The sequence below is a fragment of the Microcaecilia unicolor genome, chromosome 1, assembly GCF_901765095.1.
Source record: "Microcaecilia unicolor chromosome 1, aMicUni1.1, whole genome shotgun sequence".
NCBI lineage: Eukaryota > Metazoa > Chordata > Amphibia > Gymnophiona > Siphonopidae > Microcaecilia > Microcaecilia unicolor.
In genome coordinates, this window is record NC_044031.1 from 150,071,898 (window position 1) to 150,092,169 (window position 20,272).

A 20,272-nucleotide genomic window follows, 5' to 3' on the forward strand; every position below is an offset into this window, starting at 1 on the left:
AGGACCCTAGGAAAAAAAACAGCTGAGCACCTCTGCTTTAAGCTAAGGCCTAACCCAGCCCCGACCCCGAGACTAGCGGGAGAAGGCCAGGTAATCTCTAAGGAGATAGACCGCTGAAAGCAGAGCCTTGTCCAGGGAGAAAGTCACTGTGGCAGAAAGCCACTGGAAAGCAGGAAAGACACAGACCCCATGCCCTGCTGGTGTCACAAGATGCAAGGAGAAAATTGCCAGATGAACCAATTTGACTGCCCCAATTTGACTGCCCCTATCAAACTCCAGACTGTCCCAATTTGACTGCCCCTATCAAACTAACTGTTCACGTGTCCTTTAGATTGTAAGCTCTTTGAGCAGGGACTGTCCTTCTATGTTAAATTGTACAGCGCTGCGTAACCCTAGTAGCGCTTTAGAAATGTTAAGTAGATGAACCATTAGAGCATTGCCCAAAGGAAATAGAGTATTCCGTAGATGTAGCCTAGCTCCATACTACACTGCCAGATGCTGGGAAAACACTGAAAAGTAGAGCCATAGAGAATTGGCCTCTGACTACAGCAAAAGTGAAAAAACTAAATTGCACCCAACATAAAAGGAAGCAAATGAGGCTCACGCAGAGAACTTTCCCTACCTGGTCTCCAGGAAACACACCACCGACAGTGAACCCCAGGAGACCGCTGCTACCACAGAAGGTCCGAGCAGTAACGAATGCAACTTCGGAGACAGCATGATACCAGATTCGATGGAACCATCGCTAAGCCATAACCAAACCCAAGAACGGGACAGAAAGAAGCTGCTGCAGAGAGTTTGCAAAGATTGGCTGCCCTTAGTTTAGTAGTAATAGGTACAGAAAAGGTCGATTTGGTAAACCCAAGTGATTGTGCTGAACCAACAGCTGAATGGCAGGGAAAACCCTGGGTCCTCCGGAAGTAAGTCCCTTTCCTCCGAGCTTTCAGGGTGCTGGGGAGCCTCTGGCTGCCTCTAGCAGACTGGCAGCAAAAGTGGTGGTGAAGCGGAGTCGAAGTCCACTATGCGAGGCAGCAAGGAGAGAAGCGGCGGAAAGGAGTAATAACCCCAAAGGCATTCCTGACAGCAATTACAACCACCGGTCGGTATCCTCTTTATTTTTTTTAATAGTGGGCCCGAAACACGAGAAACCTGGAGCAAGATACTCCTCCACCATGGGCATACCCGGTCTAGCTGAACCAGCAAAAATCAGTGCAAGCAAGGCACTCCAGCTCTTACGCTGACAAGATGGGTGCTGAAGCCCTGTCAGCACTATATAAAAGAGCAACCCACACTCTGCGTATGCGGGAAAACAGCAAGGCCAACTTGAACTCAAACTTAGTCTGATGAACAGAGCCTACAAGACCTTGTAGTAGGATGCGGTATTTGTTGCCCATCATGATAAAAGACCACAGACCACATGTACCACTGTAGGGCTCCCCACAAGGCACACAGTACCAGAAAATAAGCTAAACAGCAAAGAAAAAACTCAGCCCAGGGAGCTCTGCAGCTGACCCACTTGCTCTCAGCCTTGGGCCATCGGAGTCCAGTACAGTCACATATTTAATTTCTCCACTCCTAGCCCTGATACTGGGGGCATCACTATCTCTCCAGGAGTCAATATGATGTTAAGGCTCTTCTATTTGTTTGTGAGGATAGAGTATGGAGGAGGACTGGAGAGGGTATCGGGGTGGGGGAGGGACCTGGGGTGACCAGATGTACCCCCTAAAGGTGGCACCACTCAGCCGCACACCCCCCTAGCAAAACTGAACTAAGAGACCCAGAACAGGAGCTGCAACAAATGTGACCAGGAGCTTGTGAGAGACCATCCATCTGCCTGCTGGAGATAGAGAATACTGACTGACCAGGGCACATTCCATCCTCTGAGGTGCAATTCAGTGATCTCTATCTCCACCTGCTGGTAGATGGACACAAGCCACAAGTCTCTGGATTCATCTGCTGCTGACATTAAGGAATTGGCTGTTTGGGGAACTGGGGCGGGGTTTCACTGGAATGGCCCACACCTACAGTACTTTCAGACTTTCAGCATCACTGGTGAAAAAGGACGCACTGGTGGATTGCCTCTCAGCCAAACCATGCTCTATTTAGCCAGTGGTTACCTAAAGATCTATAATACATCAAAAGAAACTCATGGGCAAGGGTTCTAATATAGCTAATTTAGTGACAATTCTCTGCTGCAGTGTTTATATCTTAATGTTAGATCTGTCTGCAATAAAACATGGCTTATTAGGAACTGGATGACTGAAAATCAGCCTGGATTAACATTTTTGGTTGAGACTTGGTTTCAATCTCAAGCCAACCCTAATATTAATGAAATATGTCCAGCAGGTTATAAAATACTGTATATGCACCATTCTAATCATAGAGGGGAGGACTGGCTGTCATATAGAAAGACTTTCTGAAAGTATCTTTATGCAACACAATAAACACGCCAGAATTGGGAATTTTTTCTATTAATGTGGAGGATTCTGCAGGGAACTCTAAGGTGTATTTTGGTTCTATCATCCTCCAGGAAACTGGTCATCAGTTTATTGCAAATGAGTTATTAGATGCTAATTTCTGTCTTTTGATAAGAGATATGAACCTGCATCTGGATCAGGAAGATAATTTTTTTTTACATCCTCATTATTCTATTTTTTAGATTCAGTAGAATTCATTAGGTCCCAATGCTGTATTACTCATGAAAAAGGCCACCAATTAGATCTTTTTACTTTTACAAATGTAAATTCTACTCTTTGGCATATTAAAGACTGAAAATGGAGTCCAGTTGTCTGGTCTGACCACTCAAAATTAGAATTAACCATCTACTGGAAATGTGTGGCCAATAAGTTACAGGTTAGGGGAAATAAACTTCTTTGTAGAGAGGAAAGATTGCCAAAGAGAATTTTTGGAGCAATATGGATACTTTATTAGATTCTTTTTACACAAATCCCAAAATGCAGTGGGAAGTTTGGAATGAGCACTGTCTTTCAGTGTTATATAAAATTGCTCCCCCTGAAAGAAAAAAAAAAAAGAACCACATTTGTTCCTCGGTTTAATGAAGAACTGCTTTCATTAAAGAGATTCTATAGACAATTAGAACGCTCATAGCAAAAAACGTAAATTACTACCTACTGATAGATTAAAATGGAGAGAGCAGAATAGAATTTATAAACAAATTAATAAAATCTACAAAAAAATATTATTCTGAATTGATAGGTGCAGATGAAGTGAATTCTAAAATGTTATTTACAATGGTGAATCATCTGTTAGAGAAGAGATTATGCAATCAGAGAATTCAGGAAAGCATTAAAAACCCATTTATTCAAGCAAGCCTACCCAAAAGACCCACATTAATCTTATGAACCCATCTACCTTACATATACTGAAGAGAAAACGACATTGACCCAGACTCTATCTCCCACCTTACCTTCCTCTCTATCACCTGTATCTACCTACCCATCCATCCTATTACTACCCATCATTACTATGTTATACTTAATTTCCTACTTTACATAACAAAATTCTGTGTTACCTATTACTATGTAAGCCGCATTGAGCCTGCTTTTAGTGCAGGATACAAATGTAATAAATAAATAAATTATAGATCCTCAGCCCAGGAGTTGGCAGAATTTTTTAAATCTAAAATTGATGACACGTTTACCATTGATAGCTGTATCACCAGAAAAAGTATTAAACTATTTTACTAGATCAATGTCACTGGAATCAGGTCTCATGGCAAAAGAGTTTGGATTTATTTTAAGTCAGTTAACTTTGAAGAGACAAGAAGGTTGTTGTGAAGATATTTTCAGCTCACTGTTCCTTGGATAAATGTCCTACTTATCTGCTTAAATCTCCATCAACTGTCTTTCTAGCATGGCTAATGTCTTGGCTAAATTTGTGCTTGGAACAAGGGGATTACCTTGTTACTTGAATCATATTATTCTTACACCAATATTAAAGAATCAAAGATCAGCATGGAGACAGCCTGTGTCCTGTTCCAGCCTTGCTCCAGCTACTCCCTGGCCTCAACTCCATCAGGCCAGCCCCACCCAAGGGCTCTCTTAAGTGCCACTCTATGCCACGACTTGTCGGGGTGCCTTGAATGGCTCTTTTAAGAGCCACTCTCTGGTCTGGTCCTTGTTTATTATTTATTTATTTATGGTTCATTTGTATCCCACATTTTCACACTTATGCAGGCACAATGTGGCTTACAGAAAATTAGGAAAATTTACAATGTAAGAAAATATTGCAAAGAGGACAAAGAATAGACAGAAGGAGCAGTAGCTGAGGCCCACCTTGCCTTCAGATTGGGTAGGCAGCGTAAACCCGACTGCAGCCCAAGAGCTCACCTACCCTGAGCCGTAACACATGTGTTTTAACAACTATGAATAGTTTTGTGTCATCTGCAAATTTAATCACCTCACTTGTAGTTCCAATTTCCAGACAACTCTATACTTAATACATAATACAGCTACCACCTTCAGGAAGTTTTTAGAAGCACTATCAAGTGGAAATTACCATAGTCTAAATATGGTTCAATCTATATATCACTCTTATCTTCTAAAAACACTAATTTCACTTGAGGTTTTAGTTATAAAAGTAAATTTAATTAAATTTCTAAGTGTGATCGCATGAGTGACAGGAAGGCTTGGACTCATAAAATACAGACAGTAGGTGGTGAAAAGGTCAAAAGGAAAATTTTATTTCTATACAAATGGAAAAATAAATAGGTTTATTTCTTCAAAGGTTCTGCACCTTCAATAAAGTCTCTCAAATACAATCCTTGTACTCTGTTCCACACTTCACTATATACTGTTTTCTTTCATGAATCAGGGGCCCAGTATCTTGTCTCTTTATTTAGGTTCCAAGTAATGTCTCCTACCTTACTGGAATCTCTTCTTCACATAAACTTAGAGTAACTACGTCCGCTGAAGGCCACTCCAATTCCCATGACCTTCCTCAGGTACTGCAGACAACTAGATATACTGGAGGGATCCTTGGTTTCATGGCCTTCCCTTTCACCCTGGGAAGCCTCTTGCTTCAGGATCTCACTGGTTCAACACTCTCTCAGGGCATTTAGCCTTCCTTCTTCCTCAGCCCTGCCCTTCTGACTCAGAACCTGTTTTGGCAGTTTAGTACTATCTGCTTCCAGGCAGCTAAATTGCACCCTCAGTGAGGAAGTGCTTATCACCATACCATCCATTTCCTCACACCAAGTTTCTTAATTATGATACAAAGAGCAGTTTGTATTCATCAATCTTCAAAACATCTAAAAAATGAATTATATGGATCTTAATAACACCATCTTAGTATTTTTTTAAAATGTTTACAAGAATATGCAACCTGTGGTTATACATCCAGTCTTGAACTTGCCCTACTACATTATACATTCACTGTAAACCACTATTTTTAGAGTCAAAAATCAGAATTAAAAATTGTATATCATCAGTATATAACTCATATACAATTCCTAATCTGTGCAATACATACAAAATGCACAGATAGATTTTATATTTATGGATTGCTGCAGCCACCTTGAGGCTGGACCTGCAACGGGTAGCAGGGAGATTCAAGGTAGACCCAATAGGAATGGGGGCTCAGGATAGGCCTAGCACTTTCTTGGGGGGGGGGGGGGGGGGGGGGGGGGGGGGGGGGGGGGGAAATCAGGGCCAGGGTACAGGGAGGGGGAAATCGGAGGAGCTGAGGCAAAAAACCTGAGGTTACTGTCCCAGGAGCATCAGGCCTCAAAGATGTGGCCTGATGCCACTGGGCCACATCTTAAAGGAGTCATGATACTGTCCCCCTACCACCCTGATCACATTGGCACCTCCCCCCCCCATTTGACTGCCAGTGCCCCTGATCATACTGCCACTCCCAATTTCCAACCCCCCCCCCCCATCACACTGGCACCGACTGCTCTGATTCCCAATCCTCCCAATCACACACGCAAACACCCCTCCCCCCAACTGATCTTAATTCAAGTTTCCAATTGTATTAAAGACTTGCTATCCCGCACATCAAAAGGTATATCTATGTGGTTTACAATATTAACATAAGGAAGAAGTAAGCAAGGAAGCAAAGTGTGAAGAGGGAAAAACAGCTCGGGGAGGGAGGAAATGGAACTCCATTATATGATAGAAAGATGGATATTAGTTAGTGATAAAGGGGAGGGGAAGTAAGTCTGAACTGACTGGCAAGTCTCATCTCAAAGACAGTTCTAGGATAGGATAAAAGGATCCTCAAAAAGGAATGTTTTGAAATCTGTGATCTGAGGAAGAGGGGCAAGGCATTCCATAAGGTGAGACCCACAACTGAAAAAACAGAATCACATGTAGTATCATACCTCATGTGCCTGAATGAGGGTACAACCAACAAGTGTTGTTAGGATGAGCCAAGATTACACAGGGGAACATAGTGGGTCAAATACCATGCCAAAAAGGGAGGAGATCTGGAATGCTTCATTTTTAACACCAAGAGAAGGATTATATAGGTGATTCTCTGCCTTAGACACTCTTGCACCTTTGATGACCCGCCCTGTAAGGCATACAAAACCCCAACCTTGTCTGACTTCTAATATAAGCTACCTACGTTCCTGTACCCGCTCCGCCGAACGCCTCTGGCGGAAATCTCAAGCCCTTGCTGATTTCTTACACTTTAAGTTCATGCTGACCTCCTTCCAATCTGCTCTTTTACGTGCCAAACAGGATTATTATATCCAACTGACCAACTCTCTTGGCTCTAATCCTCGACTTCTCTTCACCACACTGAACTCTCTCCTCAAGGTGCCCCCTCCCCCAACTCCCCCTTCATTATCTCCTCAGACCCTTGCTGAATTCTTTCACAACAAGGTTCAAAAGATAAACCTTGCTTTCTCTACCTCACCACCTCTCCCTCCACTAGTCTGTTCCCCTCTCTCTCCTTCCCCTCATTCCCTCTCCTCCTTTCCTGAAGTTACTATTGAGGAAACTACACTTCTCCTTTCTTCCTCAAAATGTACCACCTGTTCCTCCGATCCCATTCCCACCCACCTTCTTAATGCCATCTATCCTGCTCTTATTCCTTTTATCTGTCACATTCTCAACCTCTCACTTTCCACTGCGACTGTCCCTGCTGCCTTTAAACATGCTGTGGTCACACCTCTCCTTAAGAAGCCTTCACTCGACCCTACTTGTCCCTCTAATTACCGACCCATCTCCCTCCTTCCTTTTCTCTCCAAATTACTTGAGCGTGCTGTTCACCGCCGCTGCCTTGATTTTCTCTCCTCACATGCTATTCTTGACCCACTACAATCTGGTTTTCGCCCTCTCCACTCAACCGAAACTGCGCTTACTAAAGTCTCCAATGACCTATTACTGGCTAAATCCAGAGGTCAATATTCCATCCTCATTCTTCTTGATCTTTCCGCTGCTTTTGACACTGTCGATCACAGCATACTTCTCGATACCCTGTCCTCACTTGGATTCCAGGGCTCTGTCCTTTCCTGGTTCTCTTCCTACCTCTCCCTCCGCACCTTTAGTGTTCACTCTGGTGGATCCTCTTCTACTTCTATCCCTCTGCCTGTCGGCATACCTCAGGGTTCTGTTCTTGGTCCCCTCCTCTTTTCTATCTACACTTCTTCCCTTGGTTCATTAATCTCATCCCATGGCTTTTCCTACCATCTCTATGCTGATGACTCCCAAATCTACCTTTCTACCCCTGATATCTCACCTTGCATCCAAACCAAAGTTTCAGCGTGCTTGTCTGACATTGCTGTCTGGATGTCTCAACGCCACCTGAAATTAAATATGACCAAAACCGAGCTTCTCATTTTCCCCCCCAAACCCACCTCCCCGCTCCCCCCGTTTTCTATTTCTGTTGATGGCTCTCTCATTCTCCCTGTCTCCTCAGCTCGAAACCTTGGGGTCATCTTTGACTCTTCTCTCTCCTTCTCTGCTCATATCCAGCAGATTGCCAAGACCTGTCGTTTCTTTCTTTACAACATCCATAAAATCTGCCCCTTTCTTTCCGAGCACGCTACCAAAACCCTCATCCACACCCTTGTCACCTCTCGTTTAGACTACTGCAATCTGCTTTTTGCTGGCCTCCCACTTAGTCACCTCTCCCCTCTCCAGTCGGTTCAAAACTCTGCTGCCCGTCTCATCTTCCGCCAGGGTCGCTTTACTCATACTACCCCTCTCCTCAAGACCCTTCACTGGCTCCCTATCCGTTTTCGCATCCTGTTCAAACTTCTTCTACTAACCTATAAATGTACTCACTCTGCTGCTACTCGTCCTTCCCTACACCCCTTCCCGTGCACTCCGCTCTATGGATAAATCCTTCTTATCTGTTCCCTTCTCCACTACTGCCAACTCCAGACTTTGCGCCTTCTGTCTCGCTGCACCCTACGCCTGGAATAAACTTCCTGAGCCCCTACGTCTTGCCCCATCCTTGGCCACCTTTAAATCTTCACCGAAAGCCCACCTCTTCAACATTGCTTTTGACTCGTAACCACTCGCCTCCACCTACCCTCCTCTCTTCCTTCCCGTCCACATTAATTGATTTGATTTGCTTACTTTATTTATTTTTTGTCTATTAGATTGTAAGCTCTTTGAGCAGGGACTGTCTTTCTTCTATGTTTGTGCAGCGCTGAGTATGCCTTGTAGCGCTATAGAAACGCTAAATAGTAGTAGTAGTAGTAATTCTGTGTGTGATCGGTAAACAATGAGAATCTTTAAGGAGCGGAGAGACATGATCAAATTTCTTCGAGCTTGAGATTATTTTAATTGCATACAGCATAAATCTTTTTTGCCTCAGTCCCTTGTATAATGAGTTAAGAAGTTTAGTTACGAGAGAACCAGGGAGTGAACCAGTATATTAAGGTTGAAGAATGAAGCAGTGAGCTGATATAACGGATCAAGCTAATTTTAAAGAAGCAGTCCTGGGGACCTGCTGGTGCATACCTGGTGGTCTAGAAGGTTGCTGGGCAAGAGTGATCCTTAGTCTCCCAAAATAGCACCTGTAGAGGTAGTACTTTTATGGAAACATGACCCTAGCAGAAGACTACTTCTAAGGGCGCCACTTTGAGATATGGTGCTAGCAAAGGCAGGAGCAACTGGGGATTGTTCCTGCCCAGGGACCCACTAGATAATCATATATGAACTAGTAGGCCCCTAGGAGGCCACAGGGGTGGGGCTGGCATTCAGACTGGAGAGGATGCTTGTGTGATAGGGGATTGGCAATCGGAGTGGGGGGGGACTGATAATCTGAATGGGATGATGCCAGTGTGATCGAATGAGTGGTCAGATCATGACGGTACTGTTCTTACTGGGTAGAAAGGAGGTAGGGGGACACCACCATGGGCCCCTTAAGAGGGGGCCCGTGAGCAACTGGCCATGGCTTTGAGGTCCTATGCTCCTGGGCTACTGAATAATGCTGCTTGTGAAGCAGTTGGTGACTCCCATGGTAAATAATGGTGTGGTAAAAGCTCTCCTATTATCACACCTTGATAACTTCCCCCCTTAGCCTATCCTATTAAAAATGCTCACCTGATGGCAAGATACATAAAAACAGATACAAAATAAATCTAACAATAAACAATAAGACAAAGAAATTTGCAGCATTATCCACTATCCACTCTCCAAAACTCAAAAAGTTTTGGATGACTCAAGCCCTAACCTATTTTATTTCACACTGGGAATCCTTTTCTTCTTTGCATAAAATATTTTGGGGAGGCAATTTTTAAATCATCTGCACTAAAACAAATTCAGCAGGTACTTCAAACTACAGGCATTTCACTAGTTTTCAGAGAAAATGTGTGAGTACTTTCAGTTTGGTTAACCACTTCCAGACTTTCAGGATAACAAAGTGGTTCACACTTTATATTTGTCAAGTAAACAAAATACCAAAGGAAATTTGTATTTGTATTTGTTATTTTCCTGCAAAAATAGCCTGAGTACAGTTGAAAATCCAATTTATTCAAGATGCATTCCTCCACTAACCCAAATATAATGGAAAGATTTATTTGGCAGTTTGACTCCTAGTAGTACAAAGAGACTACCACTAGGGTTCAGAGGTGCCATTTTGAACCCATGCACTGACAGAGCAGGAATGACTAGGTATCACTCCTGTTTTCCATAGAGTACCTGGAAATCCGCAGTAAGAGCCAGAAGGTTGCTGAGGGGTTTGGCCTTGACATTTTCCCACCCATTTCCTCAGGACCCACCAACAAATGCAGAGAAGCTGTGCTCTGATTGTGGTGGTGATGGTGGTTCTATGGAGTGTTGAGTAATATTCTTGATATTGTGGGGGTGTTGAATCATGTTCTTGATATTGAGAGAGATAATGGGTCATGCTCTTGATTTTGGGGAGTGTTGAGGAAGGGGTGATATCAAGTGCTGGCATTTGGTGAAAGTGCCAGTCAGCTGCTATTTGAATTGCAAAATTGGTATCTGGTTCTCATGTATATCCCTGCAGTACCATGTTTTTATTTTTCTGAACATGTAGGGCTTTAAGGGGGTCTTTTACAAAGGTGTGCTAAAAATTCATGTGTGCTAAATGCTAAGATGCTCATAGGAATATAATAGGCATCTTAGCGTTTAGTGAACGGTAATTTTTAGTGCACACTTTTTAAAAGGTGTCCTAAAATTGCTGCTGTCACTATATATGCCAGTAAATACACATGCAGTCCTGTATATCCACCACGCCTCAAAACTGCGTCAGATCCGAGTATAAGCTGCAGAGGTAGACCATGTGCGGGCGTGCAAGAGAGTGGAAATGACCTTGTTAGAGTAGCCCTTGTCTCTCAATTGCGCCCTCTCAAGAGCCAGGCCGTAAAACCAAATCGGCAGGGATCCTCCATAGTCACCGGAACCTGAACTAACAAGTTTGGCACCAGAGGCAAAGGAAGTGGAGCCTCCATCAGCATCTGACGGAGATCCGCGTACCACGGACGCCTTGGCCAATCCGGGGCGATGAGAATCACCAATCCTCGGTGCAGGCGAATCCGAAGGAGGACTCGCCCTATCAAGAACCAAGGAGGGAACACATACAGGAAGCCCGAGGGCCAGAGTTGAGCCAGTGCCTCCAACCCCGCAGAGCGAGGTTGGAGGCACTGCTGAAAAAGCGAAGGACTTTGGCGTTTGAGCTTGACACCATGAGATCCAATCCGGGAGTCCGCCATTTGGCACAAATCTGAAGAAACACTTCTTCTGCCAGTTCTCCCATTCTGCTGGGTCAATTTGATGTCTGCTGAGGAAATCGGCTTGCACGTTGCTCTGACCTGCTATGTGAGCTGCGGACAGCAGTTGCAAGTGGAGCTCGGCCCAGTCGAAAATCTGAGAGGCCTTCGCGGCCAGGGCCCTGCACTGAGTGCCCCCTGACGATTGATGTAGGCCACTGCTCTCGTGTTGTCTGACAGAACTCGGACAGGAAGCCCCTTCAGAGTGGAAGGCCAGAAGAGCCTGGAATATCGCTCGCAGTTCCAAGCGATTGATGGACCACCCCGCTTCCACGGGTGTCCACTGACCCTGATCATAGCGTCCCTGGCAATGAGTTCCCCAGCCCAAAAGGCTGGCATCTGTTATCACCAGGCACCAAGAAGGAAGTACAAGCGGCATTCCCTGTCGCAGTATTCCTTTCGGAGAACCAACAATTCATACTGCGCTGGGCCTGCGTTGGTATTCCTGGGAAATCGGAGACCATTGCTGGAGCAGAGCAAGCTGCAGCGGCCTCATGTGAGCTCTCGCCCAGGGAACCACCTCTATGGTGGCCGTCATCAATCCCAGGAGCTGAACAAAGTCCCAAGCTCGAGGGTGATGCATCCGCAGGAGAAGTCGGACCTGATTCTAAAGCTTGAATCGCCTATTGTCGGGGAGATAGACGAACCCCGAGGCTGTGCCAAAATGGACCCCCAAATACTTGAGAGACTGAGAAGGGGTCGGCTGACTTTTGGGCAAATTTACCACCCAGCCCAGAGTCTGAAGAACTGCTATAACTCTGGTCGTGGCAAGTCGGCTCTCGTTCGCCAAATCCGCCCTGATGAGCCAGTTGTCGAGATAAGGGTGAACTCTGATACCCTCTCACCTGAGAAAGGCAGCTAGCACCATCATCACCTTGGAAAAGGTACGGGGAGCTGTGGCCAAGCCGAAAGGCAAGGCACAAAACTGGAAATGTTGGCACAAAACCGCAAACCGGAGAAACCGCTGATGCGGAGGCCAAATAGGAATGCGCAAATACGCTTCCTTGAAGTCCAGAGATGTGAGGAACTCCCCTGGCTGAACCGCCGCAATGACGGAGCGCAGGGTTTCCATGCGAAAGTGTTGCACTCTTAAGACCTCGTTGACTCTTCGTAAGTCGAGGATCGGTCTGAAAGACCCGCCTTTCGAGGGACCACAAAATAGATGGAGTAGCGACCACAGCCATGTTCGGCGGGAGGAACTGGAATCACTGCTCTGAGCTTCAGCAACACCTGCAAGGTCTCCTCTACTGCCGCCCATTTGATGGCAGTGCCGCATCGGGACTCCACAAAAGCGTCTCCCACCAGGGCACCGAATTCCAATTGGTAACCTTCTCTGATCAGGTCCAGGACCCACTGATCCGAAGAAATCTTGGTCCATTCCTCGAGAAAGAGGGAAAGACGACCCCCTACTGTGGGAACTGACGAGTGGACCGACGTCCCATCATTGTGGAGGACGCCCCTGAACTCATGGCCGTTGGCCGGCCGCTGCGGAACGTTTGTCCGAGCGAAAGGAGATCCTCTGCTAAAAACAGGTATGTTGAGAAAACCCAGCGGAGTGCCCTGGGTGATACCTGCGAGTTTTGCGGAAACATGGCCTGGAAGAGGAGGGAAATGCAGGACTTTTGGAAGAAGGCCTCAGCCTATCCTCAGGTAACCGTCCCCCAGGGCTTTAACAATCTTCTCCAATTCCTCTCCAAATAAAAGAAGGCCCCGAAAGGGTAACCTCACCAGCCTTTGCTTAGAGGTCATGTCAGCCGCCCAATGCTGCAGCCAAAGAAGGCGGCGGGCAGAAACCGCCACAGACATCTGTTTAGCCAAAGCTCTGACCAGATCATAAAGGGCATCAGCCAAAAAGGACAGGTAAGACTTCATACGGGGGCCAACCTCAGAGAGGGAACCCGCTCCATCAGCGGGCTGCTCAACCGCCTGCTGTAACCAGGAAATAGAGGCCCGGGCTGCATAGGAGCTGCAAATAGCCGCCCATAAGAAAAGGCCCACGATTTCAAAGGACCACTTTCAGCGCGGATTCTAGCCGCTGGTTCTGCATATCTTTCAAAGCGACCCCTCCCTCCCTCCACCGGGAGAGTGGTCTTTTTAGTCACAGCCATGACCAATGTATCCACTTTAGGCATCCCAAATAGGGCCAACTGAGTTTCACTCAGGGGGTAAAGTTGACACATAGCCCTGGCTACCCTCAAGGGGCCCTCAGGGTCAGACTATTGAGCTGAAATAAGCTCTTGGATGGAGTCATGCACGGGAAAAGCCCGAGAAGGCTTCTTAGTACTAGACATCCTGGGATTAATAGAGTAGGCAGCGCCCTCGACAGGATCTTCAATACAAAGGGCCTGTAAGGCATCAGAAATGAGAGCTGGCAGCTCGTCTCGGTGGAAAATCCGAACCGCTTTAGGGTCATCCGACTCCTGTGGCAAGCAGCCACCCTCGTCTGGATCATCAGTCCGTGAGGGCCTGCCAGATCCCTCAGACTCCCCAAAACTAGACCACGGGGGAGAAAAAGGTGAAGAGCCACCCTCAGACAGTGAATTCATTCGGGAAGAAATAAAGTCTCCAGCATACGCTGGGCTTTCAAAACCTGAAGGCAATCCAGTCCGCAAAGAATTGTCAGACGCCTCAGGCAGAGCTCTTTTCAGTATAAAGTCCTTATGCATCAGCAGCACAAATTCAGGGGAGAAAAACTCACCCTGTGCATCCACCCCTACATTAGGGGAGGGAACAGCCCCTCTAGAGACCTTGAAACGAGGTGTCCCCCTGCACTCAGACTCCTCCGCAACAGCGAGGGTCGAATCACACGGCACTTCCAAAATGGCGCCCGCTGCCAACTCCGTCGAGTGGGAAGAATCACCGCCCGCCATGCTCGTGCTAGCATTAGCATCTAGGCAGCATGTGCTGCAAACCCCGCTGCCGATCTGCGCTTCCCACAGTGGGAGCAGCACTTAACTCCTTCAGCAGCCATCGCCGGCTTGGAGCAAATATAAAAGTAAAATAAAATGGCGACTTTGCGCCCAAACTTACTCCGCTCAGAGCGCTGTCAGCGGGAACCTCCCCGGAAGAGCTGGGCACCACTCTCACCTCAGAGACCAAGTCAACCGAGCTCCGGTCAAGCTGCACAGTACCAGGAACACTGGAGAAAGCCTCAGAAATTGCTACGCTTTGAAAGCGAACCTTTTTTTTTTTTACACTGTGAGGAAATTTGGAGGCAAGCAGCCACAAGGAACTCCGGGAGGAGGGGGGAATGGGGTAAGGCAGGGACAGGGAACAAAACCAAGTATGCCTTTAAAGTGGGCACCACCAGCCACAGCACCCCCGCTCTACTGGCAAAGCACAGAAGCCACCCCAGGCAGAAATCCAGGAGCTGATCAAGCGACGTCCACACCTGCTGGGAGATAGAGATATTACGGAAGGAAGAAGGGGCTAGCCGTTCAGGATCACTGTGGTTTTCAGTGTTCTCTATCTCTACTTGCTGGTGGGCGGATACAACCCATCAGTTAATGGATTCATCTGCTGCTGATAACAAGGAATGTGAAGATATATCTTAACAAAAATACTCTAGGCCAGCTTATTCTTTTGGGTCAAAAACAAGAATTAGTGTCAAGTCTGAGATGACTGGAACTTCTATAAACTAGAGAGACAAGTTAATCTCTAAACCACACTTAAAATAGGTGATACTAGATTAATCAGAGCTTTAAAGAACTCCTTGCTTTAGAAGGATTTACATTAAATAAAAATCAACATCTGTTACCTAAGAATAACATTTAGGGGTCCTTTTATTGAGGTATGCTAACAGATTCAGCGCACACTAAATTATAAGACACCCATAGTAATATATTAGGCATCTTATCATTTAGAGAATGCGAACCATTAGAGTGTGCTAAATCCATTATTGCACCTTTGTAAAAGCAGACCTTAGAGATTTAAGGTAGTACTAAATCACTCTTTACTTTATTCCCATTTTCAATGTTTGAATGTATCTGAAATGCTTTTGCATCAGTTATCAGTGAGTTCTGAGAATAATCTAAACTATTAAATGGTAAACAGTTTTCATTTTAAAATGTGGCAATTCTATAAACTAGGTGCTAACATTTATGTGTGTAAATCTTTAGATACTAGTATATATACATGTATGTGCATATATGCTAATATTCCACTATAAATACGCATCTATTTTGTATAGTGCATACATAAGAACATAAGAGTAGCCATACTGAGTGAGACCAATGGTCCATCTAGACCAGTATCCTGTTTCCAAATTGCGGCAAAGCCAGGTCACAAGTACCTGGCAGAAACCCAAATCATAGCAACACTCTATGCTACCAATCCCAGGGCATGCAGTTGCTTCCCCATGTCTGTCTTAATAGCAGACTATGGACTTTTCCTCCAGGAACTTGTCCAAACATTTTTTAAACCCAGATACGCTAACCGCTGTTACTACATCCTCTGCCAAAGAGTTCCAGAACTTAACTATTTGTTGAGTGAAAAAATATTTCCTCCTATTTGTTTTAAAAGTATTTCCATGTCACTTCTTTGAGTGTCCCCTAGTCTGTACTTTTGGAATGAGTAAAAAAAATCAATTTACTTCTACTCGTTCTACACCACTTTGGATTTTGTAGACCTCAATCATATCTCCCCTCATCCATCTCTTATCTCTTTAGCCTTTCCTCATATGAGAGAAGTTCCATCCTTTTTATCATTTTGTTCGCTCTTTTTTGAACCTTGTCTAATTCCGCTATATCTTTTTTCAGATATGGTGACCAGAACTGAATGCAATATTCAAGGTGAGGCAATACAGAGGCATTATAGTATGTTCGGTCTAATTCATCATCTCTTTCCTAATAATTCCTAGCATCCTGTTTGTTTTTTTTGTCGCCACCACACATTGAGCATAAGACTTCAGCATATTATCTACAATGACACCTAGATATTTTTCTTGGTTGCTGACCCCTCAAGATGGACCCTAGTATCAGGTAACTATGAATCAGTTGATTCTTTCCAATGTGCATCACCTTGCATTTGTCCACATTAAATTTCATCTGCCATATGGATGCCCAGTCTTCGAATTTCCTAAGGTCTTCCTGCAATATTTCACAGTGCGCACATGTTTTAACAACATTGAATAGTTTTGTCTAATCTGCAAATTTAATCACCTCACTCATAATTCTGATTTCCATATCATTTATAAATATGTTAAATAGCACTGGTCCCAGAACTGATCCCTGCGGCACTCCACTGCATATTTTGCAAGATGGGCGTAGACATGGGTGGGACGCAAGCAGGACTCCCACTTATTTATTTATTTGTTGCATTTGTATCCCATATTTTCCCACCTCTTTGCAGGCTCAATGACTTATTAACTTATTTATGTTAATTCAAAGAATACTGTTACAAAAATAATTACCATATTTCAGCGATCAGATTTAAACCAGCTCTTGGACACCTAAATATTGATACGGACTACATTGATACTGGACTACATTAGTATTTTATAATGGAACATAGGTACCTATTTTCCACTGTAGAATGGTCTCCTAACACATGCCACTGGAGTCCCTAAATGGAGGCACCCAGTTAAAGAATTACCCCCAGAGAGCAAAAGTTAGTTCAGAATAGAAGTGTTCTCCGGAAATCTTACCACTCCAATAGAAAAATAATTATTGATGATACTATAAGGCACTGGATCTCCTTTCTCATCTTTATCATTGGGTATTACTTCTATCTTCCATCTGTCCAACATAACCTGTGTACTGTTTTCAATATCTTTAAGGATCGTCATCAAATTCTCACCATCATACCCTGAAAGAAAACAAAATAATGAAAAACACATGCCGAGTTTGGAAAGAACCAATGAGCATATGAAACATCAGTTATATATATTTCTTGTGTAAAAAAAAAAATATATGTACAAACAATTTCAGGGTGTCTATGTACTTTCCCTGTGTGGGTTCCATTAAACTACATTATGCTGATACTTTTGTTTTTCATATCACACAAGGGAATTTATGTGCACACATTTACATCTAGTGTTTGGAAGGCATATATTTTCAGAGTTAATTATTTATTTACTTATTTATTTATTATGTAGGATTTATTTACCGCCTTTTTGAAGAAATTCACTCAAGGCAGTTTACAACATAACCGGGTCTGAATCCAGATTGACATGGATCTAGCCAGTTTCTCTCTTCTAGCCAATCACAGAGTTGATCACAGACTGTTTGTATTTTATAAATTATTGCACAAATTCAAATATCCCCTCCCCCTCAAACCATAACCTCTAGGAATATCTCCACTCATTTTGTATTAAGTTATAATTTATTAAGTTAGATGAATACTGTAAGTCAACTTTTAGTGTTTGGGAACCGAAACTGTATTGAACTGTCTCTGAATATATGAACCATGACATTGGCAGATCAGTTTAAGTGTGAGTTAAAGACATTATTATTTTGAGATGCATATGCCCCCAGATTGTATATAGCGTGAATAGAGATCAGCGCTGAAATCCAAGCTGATTCTATAATGCATGCAACTTGACCGCTTGAAAAGCTAATGAGCGCTAATTGCTCTTAACAAGCAATAATGAGCACTAATTAGAATTTACGCACACAACTCGCTAAGCATATTCTGTAACAAAGTGCGCTGAACTTCTAACATGTGCAGTCAAAAAGGGGTGTGGTTATGGGCAGGAATAAGGGTGTTCCGAAATTTGCATGCGTAGTTATAGAATATGGCCCAGTGCGCCTAAACCTACGCACTGGGATTTATGCCATGTTTTCATTGATGTAAATGGATGCGTGTAGTTTTACGCACTGAGATATCAACTAAGCGTATTCTATATACTGCGCCTAACTCTAGGCACCGATTATTGTGGGCACAAAACAGATAACACTCTTTTTGGGGTGTCATCGGTGTACCTGACACTTAGTGTAAATTATGACAGAAATGGGTCCCAAACAAGACTAACAGTAAGTACAGTGTCAGGAGTATATGTATCACCACTTATCCTTAGATCCAAGCCCACTGTGCCAAAATAATAGACGGAACTAATTCTACACCACAGGTTTATAAAAATACGGTCTTATTTTATTTATAGTAGAAGCAAATGACATAGAGTAAACAGGAATAAAGACAATGACAATGCTATTGCAGAAATAGCTTGGAGTAAAGGTATGTAAATCCCTAGCTAGATTCTAAAGTATAAATAGTCACTGTAACCCCAGGGCACTATGCTAGGATATATGGTACACATACAAACTGATGTAGTCCTTCAGATGTCAGCATATCCTTCAGATGTCAGTCTGGTCCAATGCAGATCTTGCCCCTCAGATGTAGTGTGGACACACATAGCAGCTAACCCTGGTAAGAGCTGCCTTTTATGGAGAAAACGGGAGCCTTATCTCTATTGCTGACATATGTTCTATCCTTGAATAACATAAACAAGTAGCTCCAAGTGTCCTGCATTGAAGTCAATTCTGATAACAACCTGCGTCAATGCTGATAACACAGTCCTTTATCAGTAGCTTCTGTCCAGTAAACAAGAGTTGTTATTCTTCTGTTAGACTTGATGTCTCCACAATGTCTTAGAGTTTTTATAGAGGAAATGTCTGAATTTGCACATTGTAATCAGGTATTTAATGCTGGATAGTGCCATATATGTAGGACCATGTATGTCATGTAAGTCCAAATAGTCACATAGTGCTCATAGTGCTAGCGCTTGCATTGATCCTACATTATAGAATATGCTTAGTCAGCACTGATTTCAGTGACCAGTTTTTTAGGCACTATACATAGAATCTCTCCCATGGTGACTAATTTGCCTTTGGACGGTGATGAATTGGATTATTCTGGATTATTCTGAATTATTCTGGAGTAGAGGAGTGGTCTAGTGGTTAGGGTGGTGGACTCTGGCCCTGAGGAACTGAGTTCGATTCCCACTTCAGGCACAGCTCCTTGTGACTCTGGGCAAGTCACCTAACCCTCCATTTCCCCAGGTACAAATAAGTACCTGTATATGTAAGCTGCATTGAGCCTGCCATGAGTGGGAAAGCGCGGGGTACAAATATAACTAAAATAAAATATAATAGTGGTTTACATCATTGAAAGAGTCAGTATGATTAATATGAACATGGAGACACTGATGTGGTTATTGTAATGTTCATTCTGTTTTAAATATGTTATTTTAATCATTATGTATGTATTAATTGTGCGTTGCCTAAAACACTATGGACTGAGTGGGTTATAAATATTTTAAATAAATAAATTATAATTGTACAAGCTGTATGCAAATAACGTTACACACATTGGGGATAATTCCATAAGAAGCCATATAGATTTAGCCTGCAAGTATGCACATAAATCACAATAATCTAGCAATGTGCAGTTCTGTAAGTACATGCTTATCATCAATGTTGCATATTTTTTGTAGGTTTGTATCCACATGAGTGGATAAGGCAAATTGTATGATATATTTACCTCTGAATGTTCCTAATCTAGACATGAACATTTATATCAGCTCTGGCTAGTGTAAGTGCTTGTGCCTAAACTCTCACAATGATGGTGTCCTCTAAAATTAATTTTGTATTAAGCATGATCCGTGCATGCACTCTTCCATAAATCTTTCTATTTGCAGGTTGAAAAGCTATTGACCTCCTTTTTGGAGAAATCAAAACCTCCTTAGACTATTTCTCAGTAAGCTCAAGGCACCCAAGGATAAGTTCGGAGTATTTTTCCTCGACTTTCTGCTTTATCACAAGCCTTTCATAACTCGACAGGGCCTCTCTTGGCTCAACCCTAATCCTCATTACACTCCTTTATGGCTACATCTGGAGCACTCAATTCTCAATCCTATTCCCACACATCTTGCAATGTCCACAGCTTTATCATGGGCTCAAACAGAGAACTCAATACTTACCAACATGCAACATTTACTATTAGAGTTTGACAAAATCATAGATCACCCCACAAACACAGTTCATGTCTCCCTTCGGTCTAATCCTAGATTAAAAATAAATAAATTGTTATGTTAATGGAAATTATGGGCTACTAAGGACT

At 43.7% G+C, this 20,272-nt stretch overlaps 1 protein-coding gene across 1 annotated transcript in view; it reads right to left on the reverse strand.

The window, feature by feature from the left end:
- Positions 1-20,272, reverse strand: part of DGKB (diacylglycerol kinase beta) — an 876,561-nt gene that overhangs the window by 469,657 nt on the left and 386,632 nt on the right. Inside the window, exon 18 of the mRNA XM_030201293.1 lies at positions 16,860-17,020. Within this exon, the coding sequence (XP_030057153.1) occupies positions 16,860-17,020 (161 nt within the window). The remainder of the gene's footprint in view (positions 1-16,859; positions 17,021-20,272) is intronic.